Genomic DNA, 13,378 nt, shown 5'->3' with positions numbered 1-13,378 from the left:
TTTTTCAGCCACCGCATGGTCGGTGTTGGGTTTCCCATTGCCGGACAACGAAACTTGACGGTGTTTGCTGCTGGCACTGCATGTAGTCTTTTCTCCATTTTGTCCGTATGTGTCCAATAGGGTGCCCCTGTTTCAAAGAGATACATCCAGAAATATCAGTACTCAGAAACCAAGCTCCCTTTCCAGTCCCTTCCGCAGACAAAGCACTGCACGTATTCATTTCAAGCACGGTTTAGAAAGAGTACGTGACTGGAAATCATGTCGCAAGTGTTGACCAGAGTTTTGCAAACGGCTCAGTCTGCAGCTTTGAGTATATAATTTATGACAAAATTCCAATAATTAACCACAGATATCCTTTGTTTTGTGTACGTAAGAAAGACAGAGGGACCAAGTTTTCAGCAGACTCAAACGATCAGATGCTTTTGACCTCAAGTTTAGTTACTGTGAGTGCTCAGCAAACTTTGAATTCTTGGATCTCGGCTGTGAAGCCAGAGAGACCAAGTTAGAAGACTTGTTGGAAGTATCAGCCTTAACCTTTTCCCATCTGTTCGAAGGGGGATAAACACACTTCCCTGCCTGGCAGCACATTAAAACTTAAAGTGTACGACTTAAGGTGAACTGTGCTGTTACTCTTACAGAAACCACTAAAATATATTTACAAATAGAATATATTTCTGAAAACTTAACCCAACAGGAAGAAACCAAACGAGTAAACATGGATCAGCAAAACTCAGCAACAGTGTTTACCATTTTGCACAGATTTCCCACTCTCCTGAGCTTGTCGAAGCCCAAGTGTTCGGTGATGTCCAGCACCGTGGCATGAAATGAGAGTGTCTCTCTCAGCCCGTATTTACTGAAATGATCGCTTTTCCCAGCTCCTGGCAAGGCTCTCCTGGCTCTCGCTCGCTCCTTGCCATGCCCCGGCCCAGCCGGTGCCCACACGAGGAGCATGAAGAGCGCATGGAAAACCCCTCTCTCATCCAGGTTCTCAATTATTTGTCAAGTACCAGTACAGCCAACACAGCAGAACAAAACATACAACTATCCATCTGTTTTTACCCTCCCAGAAGTAAATTGGACAGACAGATCTATACACAAGGTTATCCCATGCTCTGGATCCACGCTCCGCTTTGGCTATACTGCACAGCCTCTCCGTGGCATCGCTTCACTTGTCTCACCATAACAGTTTCTAAAAAGTTAAAGATTCAAGATCTGTTTAATAGTAGGAAACCATAATTTCTTTTACAATGGCGTTTTCCTGAAGCAAATCAGATTAGCGTGGAATTTTTAGGACTAGAAGGGTCCAGAAAAATAGCTCCATTTCAGCCCTGTTTCATTTCCTTCATTAGCAGCCTAACACTCCACTATAAATAAACTCTTCCGTTCCTCAAATATTTATAGCAGTTCTTACAATCAGTGCAAACTCAGAAATCCTGCTACCCCCCTCTCTAAATAAAAATACAGCTGGATAGAAAATACAAGAATAAATCCTTTAACAACGTCTCGCTCAGTATAAAGAAAACATTCTAAAAGCAAGTCTTATAATGATGCTAAGAACGGTAAGTGGGGGCTTGTTGGGGTTTTTTTGCCTGAAGAGGCAATTAGTGTTAAAATTAATGAAGTAGAAAAGCAAAGCAAATTTGTGCATGTAATCAAAATAGAAAATCAGGTAACTATTGAAAATTTAACTACAACACTAAAAAATCGTTGCACAGACTAAAGTGAATTAGGGATACAAGGAAATCACTGTTAACATTATTTGCTAAACCAGGATCACATTAAAGCAACATAAAACTTTAAACAAAGCCAACCAAAGGAATTAACTACTACTTACAAAGACCAAATTACATTACAAGTACACCAAGCAAAGGCAGAATTACATTTTGGTACAGGTATATTAAAAGGATGTTTTCTCTGGATCGCTAAACATCTTCCACAAGGCAATGTAAGGTGCCCACTATTGGGCCCTACCCACAAATCCCACAAAGTCAAAGTAAAACTGTGGCAGGTCAAAGCCAACCAACCATCCAAATCACTCATATTGGTATCTCAGGCAGAGGAGAGTGCCTAGGTTTCACCCCAAACAGGCAATGCCAACCCAGCAACTTTGCAGCCAGCATGGTGACTTCTCATCACGTCCATCACACGCACCTTCTCACACGTACAGAGCACAAAAAGCTTGGACGCAGTCGCTGGCAAGCACAAACTCCAAACCACAGGCTCCACAGCTCGCCCATGGCAATGCACAGGCTGGATGGACCAAGCTCTGGAGCAGATCCCATCAGGGTGCAGCCCAGGACCAGAGCATCGGAGTTGGTCACCATCCAGCCACCAACAGTTCCCCAAACAAGGCTGCTTCATTCAGCTCATCTTCTCGTCTTCTTGCATATAACCCCCCTTTCCATCACCCTCACCTTTTGAAAAACTCTGCTCCTGGAAGAGAAGTGCTCCAATAAGACTCGTATAAAGCAAACACACAGGGAGAAGAAACTTTGCTCTATAGAAAAGGTGGGAGCAGAGAAGAGGCCAGGAGGATGCAGGCAGGAACGGAGAGAAATGGCTCAGTTCTGTGCCATGGAGTGAGGGGGAAAGGCAACTCCCTGCGCTTGGAGAAAGGACTCTGCTTGGAAAGCTTCCCCCCACACAACCTTCACACCAGCATAACCTGCAATGCTCTTGAATTACAGGGGAGCTTGGAGAAAAACACGCAGACATCACATATTGAAAACACTGCCTGAAAACGCTTCAAGTTTTCCACTAGGTAGTAGCAACGTATGTTGGCAGCTCCTCAGTATGTTTAAGAGAAAAGAGAAAAAGGCAGCAACATCCACAAACCATAACACTCACCCCTCATTTTGTGCTTTCATACAATGACTGATCTGATTAACACACAGCATTTCTCTGTATAGATTCAATTATCACAACCTAAAAGCACCTTTTACTGCTTCTATTTGACTTGAGAGGAAAAACATCCAGATTCACTACAACCAGTAATGAACGTAGTTAATGAGTATATACCATCAAGCGCCAAGTCCTCTTACAGACCATGTCCATCACGTCCCATCTTTCCTAACAGGACAGGTGGAAGCAGGTAGCACCGTTGTTAAAAGTTCACAGTAACAACAGGGCAGACTCTGGCACGTAGCGGTAACGAGCAGCAGGGGAACGGGTGGGAATTCCTGATTGCTTTTAGAGCTCTCATTAGGGAAGAAAATATCCTGCTGACCCACACTGCACTCCACTGCAAATACATTACATCTAATCAGGCAAATCTCCTGCATGTGAAACTGAAATTAGGCAGCCCAGGGGACCACTTCAGGACTCCTCAATTTTTTTTTTATTTGGACTTATCTAATATAAAGAAATACAAAAGTAGTCAACTCCACGCCTGCCTAACAAGTGCCTCAAGCAGGGAATAGCACGCCTGAAATGACCACATTGAACCACAACCACCACCCCCCCCCAGGTTTTCAGTACTATTGTATTTGACCTTTAATTAAAAACCACTTCTAGGCAACATCCAATTTTTGCTGCTCCCTTGAGTGGGGTTCCACTCTACAGGATTTGATGAATTTGAACCTTGTTTCATCCTTTCTAAAATTCTTCAAGGCATGAAAAGAACAGCACGTGGATTACATTTAGATACTTTTTGTTCTTGGTGCCAATTTACTATTGCTTGGCCCACAAGAAATTGTTTAAAGTGTGATAAGGAAAAAAAAAGTCAGAAAGCTTCCAGTCGCCTGACTAGAATTCAAGGCAGAACAGCAGCATCTTGAGGGCTACCAGGGGTCTCCAGAGTAAATTACTGTTGGTGGACCTCAATGCAACCATCACGACAGCTGCTGCCTTGCCAGCAAGAAGTCACGATTATAGAAATCCCTTATGTTAGGGCCACCTCTCAAAATCACGATGAGGACAAGTCAACAACTACCAACAAGGTATTCTCCATTGCTGGCAGTAGGAACTGATGATGATCAGCCCTTAGCTTTGTAAAACCAAGTCCCAGGTCAAGGTCCTTGGGGGTGGCTCTCCAAAACTAAGCTAAGGCACCTCTTTAGGGCAACAAAGCAAAAAAACCTGAGTTGCCAACAAAGCCATTTTGTGGAACGAGAGGACTATTTTGCAGTGGAACCAGTCCTGCACCTTCCCCACAAGCACTAATCCCTCCAACAAAAGCTGGAAGTAATAAAAAGCTATTCAGGATGCAGTCTGGAACAAATCTACTACAGTGTTCTTTCAGACAGTTAAAGTATCTGTCAAGCTAAAAGGACATGAAACGCAGAGTGAAGTCTGCGATACATGCCTTTTACTTAAAAATACACACAGGGCAAACGGTCAAATGCACATGTGTACAGGTGAGTGCCCTCTGCTCCCGAGGACGAGTCGCTCCTCGCAGCTACCGAACCACTTACACCCTCCACTGACTTCAAGAGCAGTTGTATTTTCTGGGCAGCCTTGAAAATTACACTAGATTTCCTCAACAGCCTCTCTGCCTGCAGTTGAAAACCTTGGCCTCTGAAAAATATATTTGTAACAGCGGCAAAGCAAATAAAAAAAGCTTAAAAGAATACATACCATCGTAAATAAAACCGCTCTAAAAGGTCTGCTTTATTTTTAAATATGCAGGAATGAGAATGCCAAGGTTCAGCTTCCTGTGGAAGGCACTACAGCCATTTCCTGCCTCATCACATCATAATTAACATGCCAGGACAGCTGGACTTTATCAGAATTGTTTCATCAAAAAAGCAACAACCTTTGAAGACTATGGCCTTTTGTTTCCATCAGTAAAGGCATAACCAGGCCAATTTCCATTGCTTATCCTTAATGATCGCAGCCGTAATTTGTATGTAAATTATCAGTTAAATTGTTTTAGATCTGCAAAGCTCAAACCATGATTCAGGAAACACTTAAAGACTTCTTCTCTTTAAGAGCAGCAACCAGGGACTCTTGTACGGTCCTGGACTTCCCCAGACCCTGCCTAACTTAGGCAGAAGGCGGTGAAGGGCATTTCACCATTACACACCACCACCTGCCACGGGGCACCCTCAGGACCACCCCTCAACGCCTCTTTTGCTTTTCAATCTGTCTTGCAACACAGTGTCTCAAACTAGATGTGGCCTTTTGGACACGATACACAATCTAGAAGAGGAATACTGATGGGAAGCCTTAGAAGACACTAGATACGCAAGCTTCAGTGGCTTGAAAAAGCACCACAGCAAGTCCCACCCGACTTCCATACAGCTCTTGCCAAATCACAACTCTCTTCCGGCAATGTTGTATTTATCCAACCGAGTTACTATGAGGCAACTTTTCATTGAAAACAGACTACGTGCAGAGATGCAGTGCCACGATCATTCTCCCAGTTCCAGCTCTTCCCGCCGAGCGCTCGGACGGCGGGAGGCAGGCCAGGCTGCTCCCTGCACCCCTCGGCAGCTTGCAAGAAGCCCCAGCAGTTTGTGGGCACCTTGTAAAGAGCAATCTCTTGAGGACTTGTTTGTACAACGCTCTGCTCGGGACCAATCCATCTTCTTGCAGTTTCCTCCCGTCTACACTACAAGAGTTTGTGCTCTCCCCACCATCCCAGAAGTTTAAACGTTCATGCTCTAGAGACATCTTTCATTTTGAGCAGGGAAAGTGTGACTGACCCCTGCTGAAGTACACACCCCATCCCTGGCAGACGGAAATTGTCAAAGGCCTTTTCACCAGCTCCTGAATCAAGATTGATTAACACTAGCTTAAAATGATAGCTCATGTTACAAGAACACCACTAGTGTCGGAGAGGAACCACTGGGTAGTTCTCCCTGTTGCGTGAAAGGGCAGGAGTCCTTACCACAACATTACAGGGCACAGTCGGTCTTGCGATCAGGTCCTTTTCTTTTTTTCCTCTTACTATCTGCACTTCCAAAAGCCATTTGTGCTCACGATTAATCACCAACACAGATTAGAAGCACGATTGTCTTCCCTAACACACCAAAAATCTTGCAAGCCCTTTTCTGACCAGCACCAATAATGCTCTAAAGTGACAAGAGACACAGGGATGTTTCCTAAAAGGAATTTCTACCCACGAGTCCCTTTCAGAAGAACATTGCTTGGCTTGGTGGGTTTTGCCCAGACAACTTCTTTTAAAAGCAGTGTCCCTTTTCCAAACTCGCCAATTATCTTTGCCACCGCATTCCTTTGTCAGAGTAGCCTCCAGCTGCTTAATCTCAGCCACTTCAAGCTGCACCTGTGAATCAGACCGGGTTAATCATACTAACAGATGGCAGGGGCCAAACAGGCAGCTAAGAACTTATATCATTTTAAATAGCATCTAATGTTTCACAGCTTCAGACCAGGGGCAGTCATATACAACAGTAACTAACCGGGCGAGCGGAGCTCAGGCTCCTACTTTATCATCTGAACAAGTGTTTCCAGCATACAGTATCGCTGCCAATTACTAATCAGGCTGAGGAGCAAATACACTACACCTGGCTACCGTGTTCAGTAACTAGCTGACATCTCCCATGAAGGATTTCTGTGTTCTGCCTGTTATTGACTTTACAAAGCACGAGCGATAGCAAACTACCAGTCTCCACAGGGATTTTGCAACACTGCATAGGGGCATAAGGAACCAATATGAATTTTACTTTTTTTTTTTCCTTAAAGACTGCTCTATTTAGAGCCTATTAATAGCTTTCCAAATTCCCTAAAGGGACTGAAGTTTAACATTCAGATAGGTTTAAGACTCTTTTAGCCCATTTTCATCAAGCATAAGTAACATCAAATGCGGTTTTAGTGCTGGATTGCTTTCTTTGCAACAAAGCTTGAGGTCCTCTGCAGACAAAAGAACCTCACTGTCTCCAAATTCATTCTCCCCAGGGAGATTTCTGCCAAGATTAAGGATCGAAAGCTTTGCCTCATTACAACTTGATTTTATTTTTAAAGTTTCCATATCACCTTTCAACAGAGTGAGCTGGATCTTCGTTTCTTCTGTTAAATTTCAGCTCAGGTTCAGGGAAAGTTAGTTCATCTGTGAGAGTCTAAACCAGAAAAGACTGAACTTCAACTCAGGAAGAAAGAAAACTGCAGAAAAGCTAGCAGGAAGGGAGAAAGAAAGTACAGACCAGTAAAGCACGTTTAGAAGAATATTAGTTTATTTTTCTTTTCCAAGTTACGAACTACGTGAAACAGAAAACGGAGGACAAAGATACCACTATTTGACAGCCCATGCAGTTAACAATCAAGAAGCTCTGAAGGTAGGAGTGCAAAAGACGGGACATTATTTTCCATGTGGATCTTGCTAGTGACTTCTGGCAGTTCGCTGTTACTTACTCATCTGGTTGCTGTCATTCACAAAGTCCTCGGACCCATCATTGTCGTCTTCATCATCCCCAGAGGAAAGAGCATCTGTACATTAAAAATAATCAAGTCTTTAAACCAGCCTATTTTTACAGGCAAATAAATCAATATGCTACATCTTAGATTATCTATCAAGGAGAATAGATGTTATGTTCATTGTGCAGAAGCTACAGAAAAAGAAAATCCAGCCACAGAATGTGTGTTGTTCTTATAAAATTCTAACAAAACTAGCCGATAATCCTGAAATGCTACAAAGTTTCCAAAGGGAGCTCACTAACTCCAAAAAAATCTTTTTCCACTTCCAATTTTTCTTTTTCTTAAAAGACATTCAGCTGAACAGAACTGAGTGTCTCCAAAACTATTTACCTCTAAACAATATAGGACACCTCTTTTCCTCTTCTGATGCAGGGAGGAAGAAAAAAAAAAAACAAACACACAACTTGTATTCATTCTGTTGGCTTTATCATCACCACAGTGAATCTGTATAATTTAATCCTGTCATAGTGGCATAAACCAGAGAGCTATTCAGCAGCTGTTAATCACTATAGATCCTGTGAAGTAAAAGGAGTATACACAAACTGACTCCATTTCAGGGTCAGGACAAGGAGGAAAATACCCGAAATAACTACAGAACTCAGCTCAACTCACTGTGCTCGAGTGGACTGTTTCACGTTATATCGTAATGTGTCTTTATATCACATTTTACAGCTTCCACATGCAAAAACCTATGTTTAACTCACTCACCTGTAACATTTACAATGAAGTACAGAGTATCACTGTCTAGGGTCCTAACAGCAGTGCAAGCATAGAGGCCCGAATCTCTGGGTGTAGCATCCTTAATTTGTAAGTATTCCCCAATAATCACTGTCCTATTGTCAGGCCCCAAAGGGACCCCATCCTTAGTCCAACTGATCATGACGGCGTCTTTCAATTGACAGCGCAACTCAAGCGGTTCTCCTGGAAGTGCTGAATATACATCTGGCTGAGAGATTTGGTATTTGGTTGGCGGCTCTGCGAAGGCGGAAGGAAAGGAGGAAAAAGAAGAAAGAGGAGGGAAAGGAGAGAATTTCCAACAAAAGTCAGTGAAGGCCCTTTTAATCCACAGAAATCAAGTTATGTTAAATAACAAAAAGTTTCATCCAGATTAGCCCAGCGATCTGTCTCGTAAAACTGAACCACATGCAGGTATGGGATAGGCTTTATTTTCAAGAAGTTCACAACAAAAAAAAGCTCGTTCCCTTTCGATCGGAGTCTCGGCACGTGCCTTGTCCCGAGCACCTCGCAAAGGTGTAACCCTTCTCCCTGGTCACAGCCAGCCGACGCTGGGGAGATGAGTGCTGCTCAACCTGCAGGCTTCAAAGAATTTGAAGGAGGCAGGAGGAATTCAAAAAGCAAACTCAGTTTTATATCTTACCATTTGGGTCTATGATTCAATCGAATATTTATATTTCCCCATCTTTTTTTTTTTTTTTTTAAAAAACTTGAGAAGAGCTGTGTTGGAAGAAAAGGATGGCCAAAAAGCCCCTCCCTAGCTTAAGCTAATAAACATGAGTTCCCATACACAGCATATATGATGCCCTTTATTTTAGTCCCTGCACCCTTCACAATGTCTCTACATCTGCCTTCTACACTGCTAACTCTGCTTCCAGTGGCAGTAATTTTTTCCTTTAATTATTTTTTTGCTTCACTGCTTATTTCACAGCCTCTCCTCAGCAGAATACAGCAGAAACCTGGGAACACAAGCAAAGCTTTCGAAGTCACAACGTACACAGAAGTTCAAAACAAAACAGCTCGTCCATCAGTTCCCTTTTATAACCAAATAACAAGAAGAATGTCAAACCACAGTCTTTTTCCAAAAAACATCCTTGGAAAACTACATCTGCCCATAGTTATTAGAGCTTCATCACCCCCTTCCAAGGCCGGTTCTCAGCAGGGGGAAGGGAACCGCAGCCCCGGGCACTCAGGACCATCTCCACGGAGGCAGCGGGATGGCTCGGCACAATTATCATGCACTCGAGCTGTGCCAGATACTGGGACTGCTTTTGTAACTGGTCTCTCCTTACAACCACAGTATCCCTGTCCCACGAGCCTCTTGGCCTCGCCAAGGCCGGCATGAACAGAAAATAAAAGAAAGAAGCACGAAGGCATCTTCTGTTTGCTCAGGAGGAGGGTCAACTCACACAGACAGCTGCTCCCCAGCACGCGCCCCGGCACACATCCTTCCCCGTGCAGGCACCAGCTGTGCACCACTGTGTGCATATATAAATAAAACACACACCTTTCTGTCTGTCTGGGAGTCGGAGGGAACATTAAAATAGGTGACTCCTTGGCACCCACCCTTGCTTCTGAGAACACCAAAACCCTGAAACCCGTGTTCCTCGTTCTTGGGGCACTGCACTGTCATTTCTGGCATCACACTTTCAACGGAGAAGTCCGAAACAAGCATCACATCGGAGCTAGCCTGTGGATGGCAGTTTGGAAATGCTGAAGCTCTGTCAGTAGTTTACGTTTAGGTAGTCCTGGGAGGACCAGAGAGTTGCACTCGAAGATCCCTACGGGCCCCTTCCAACTCAGGATAGTCTATGATTCCGAGTACCAGAAGTGGCCACCACAGTGGGACACTCAATGCATTTAAATATAGAATCACTGAATCATTATGGTTGGAAGAGACCTCAAAGATCATCAAGTCCAACCGTATACCTGATGCCACCATGTCCACTAAACCATGTCTTAAAGTACCACATCTAAAATATTGGGTTATACTGATGCACTTCAAAATAGCGTGCCAAATTTCTCCTCCCGCTCATCCTGGAATCGTGTAATTTCTGGGAGTTCAGTGGGAGTTTGCCTGAAGCCAAGGGAGAACAGATCGAGGGATGTGCCCCTGCAGAGCAAGCAAAGCTTCTGCTGGCTTTCTCCCCCTGAGGGCAAACGTGTTTTTTTCAAACAACAGATTTGAGGCATGCATCACACCAAGATGGTGGCCAGGAGAAGTACATAAAACCATTTAAACAAGACCAATTATGGAGATTGTAAAGATTCCTGGATTTAGATTTTATAACAAGATCTCTAAACTTTCTAGCGTGCAAAGTTCCGTCTCAAAGTCTAGGACAAGCTACAATACAGCTTTATACTCCTTATAAACTAATTCAGTCTTCTGATACAAACACGAATTCACCGATCTACAAAGCAGGTGTTTCACTGAGAACTACACTCTGCTGTTAGAAATCTAATTTCCAGAAGGAGCACGGGCTCCTTCCTACGTATATTTTGTAACAGTAATAAGTATATTTGAGCCTGCTTGAGATTTTTTTTTTAATTCAGATTCCTCTGTCAAATTTAAAAAAAAAAAAAAAAAGTAGCTGAAGCCAGCTAGCTAACTTACTTTGAAGTTTTTAAGACTTTTCTGTAACGCTCTACCTGCAAAGAAAATTACTTTTACAGAGTTTACACTGTGCCAACAATGTACTGGAGTCTAAAAATGTCTGTTTAAACTTTTTAAAAGCCACCACGGGTGAAGATAACTCAACCCTCCTTTAAGTGCATTAGAGGCTTTTGCTGAAGAGTGCCAGGAAACGTGCAGGAGGGTCACACAGGTTGAAGCATCCTCCTGGGCAGATCGGTTGTTCACATAAAATTACAAGGAAAATAAATTTTCAACCCTCATCCTTGATTTCACCTCTTTTTAAACTACTATCCCCAAATTTACGTGGACTCTTTCAACATAAGTCCAAATCCAAACTCAAGAGCAGTAATTTATTTCAAAACAACAACAAAAAATTCCTTTTGCAAGGAAAATTACTAGTATTCTGAAGAAAAACCGAGTTTCAGTAGGTATTAGGGTTTGGTAAATGTTATCCTCCTCCATTTCTCTCTCTCTAGAGTATCAGAGAAGATACTCCACAGAGAGTTGTCATGAAATAATGAAGTCATGTTTGGAAACAGTGAGTTATTTCAGGTAAGCCTTTGTGTTGCCAAACTAGAATGTAGCAGCACTTAAGACTGTCACTTTTTATAATGTTTGCCTATAAACTTTTTCCAGTGTGGGTTTGAAATGGTGCCCAAAAGCAAACAGAGAACAGGTGGGATTCTGAGTCCGCCCAACAGCTTCACTGTGAAAATCAACCAGTTTAAACTGTTAAAAAATTCCCAGCAGCACATAAACAACCTATGCCGCAAAGTTAACTCTCTCTCCAGGACACTGCATAAGGATTTTTACACTGCTCGAGAAATTTAGCGATAAATTTTGAACCCATGTGCACGCTGTACCATCAAATCAATGGTTCCCCTGAAGCTGACATCAGGATTATTTCCCTTCTTCCACGTCTTTTGAGCGTACCAGAGAAATAACGCTGCAAGTTTCCTCTGCCCTCACTTGTACCCACCCTCTGGTGTTTTCAGCAGCATCCTCCTGCATTTTCCTAGTGAAAATAGCTAGATGGGAGAAGGAGGACATAGCCCTGCAGAGCCTGCAGCATCAAGCAAGGCTTCATGATCCAGCATCACCTTCGTGCTCCTCCAGCCCTCTCTGAAGCTCTGCCTTGAAACTGTATCCTTCAGCCATCACATAAGCCTGTAAATCAGCCCTTCGCTGGTAAATCTTTACCTAAGCTGGTAAATCAGCCCTGCACGGCTGCGGGAAGGCAGCACGGGATTCCTTTCTAAGCAAGTTCTCCCGCAAATCCTGTAATTGTGGCATTAGTTCCTACTGCAAAGGTGCATTACCTGATGTGAATAACACCTGCCTGTCACCCCTTAAAAAAACAAATAAGCAACAAAGGCACGTGCAAAATTTCTGGTGGTGTTCTTAAACACAGGGGGACAAGGGAGGGCACGTTGCTTCTGCTATTGTCAGCTCGCGGTTACATCCTTATTTGTAATAGTGGTGCACACAATGTATTTAAACTTCATAGGTGGAGTTATTGAACAATACCGCCATGCAAAACCAAGCTGCTGTTAAATAAACAGACGTGAATTCTTTCTTGGCCTACTCAAGAGTCTTGCGGCACGGTTTATGCCATCCAGCCATCAAATGGAGTAAATACTGGTTGTGTAAAAGCCCTGACGACAATAGAGGACTGGGGACATTCTGCATGCTCTATTTCAGATTATTATGAGATCTGCAGTTATATTCCAAATCATGCTTTTGTTCAAGATTCGGTCACCGAAATGAGAGGTTTATACTTCCTTAGGTTTTAAATTATTATTATTTGTCTCCATTTGTTAAAATGTTAACAAAGAGCTGCTTATCTTAAGGCTCAAGGCATTTAGTTACTTAGTTACAGAGCCAAATAATTAAACAATCAGCTAATAGCTAACCCCAGCAAAGATTCTCACACAACTCTCCATAACACAAAAGCCTCAGACCCCATCAAGCCACTTTCACTTCAAAAGGCTTTAGTAAATAACTAAACACTCACCATAGCGTGCCCAGAAGGGTCAACAGACCTGACCTGTCAAGAATCCAAGAGGTTCATTGCAAAACTGAATGTCCCCACAGGGAACACCAGGCTGCCAACCCCTACCACTCCTCCTGCTTCTCCTACCCCTTCTCCGGTTTTTCCTGTCATTGGGGACGATCCAGCAAGACCACACTGGATGAACAACGCGGAATGGGGATGTCGAACTATGCCTAAAGTAGAACAGCCACATGCCCCACGACTTTGTTGAGCCAAACCCAAGCCTTCAGTTTCTCTCCAGGAGGGAGTGTCTGAGGGATCAAGAAGCCCAGGTATCATCACTCAGGTTTGCAACCTTTCCTCCCACCTCCTGGGTACAAGCTGATGGGCTTCTGCCTCGATTTAAGTTGGCAGGCTAACATTAAGAGTAGCTCCATGTGCCCTTCTGATGACGGATGATCAACTCAGCCTACAAAAGAAACGGCGACCAGTTTAAATATGCAAAGAGTCATTCCTGGCCACGGTGACTATCTCCCATTAGCTACCAGCAATCCAAAGCCACAAAGGCTAAGTACGTCTCATATAAAGGGGGACAAGACAGTGTTTGCAATTCATCCGTCTGCTTCTCCAAAGTCACTGGA

The 13,378-nt window shown here is 43.4% G+C and overlaps 1 protein-coding gene across 1 annotated transcript in view; it reads right to left on the bottom strand.

The window, feature by feature from the left end:
* The window catches only part of LOC104158740 (fibroblast growth factor receptor 2-like), an 82,497-nt gene that overhangs the window by 58,259 nt on the left and 10,860 nt on the right, over positions 1–13,378 (bottom strand). Inside the window, 3 exon segments of the mRNA XM_009696468.1 lie at positions 3–127; positions 7,312–7,386; positions 8,083–8,349. Of these exon segments, the coding sequence (XP_009694770.1) occupies positions 3–127; positions 7,312–7,386; positions 8,083–8,349 (467 nt within the window).

Source organism: Cariama cristata, unplaced genomic scaffold (genome assembly GCF_000690535.1).
Source record: "Cariama cristata isolate BGI_N322 unplaced genomic scaffold, ASM69053v1 scaffold9603, whole genome shotgun sequence".
In the NCBI taxonomy this organism is placed as follows: Eukaryota; Metazoa; Chordata; class Aves; order Cariamiformes; family Cariamidae; genus Cariama; species Cariama cristata.
The sequence above is the reverse complement of the archived record's forward strand: the minus strand, read 5'-3'. Positions and strand labels throughout refer to the sequence as shown.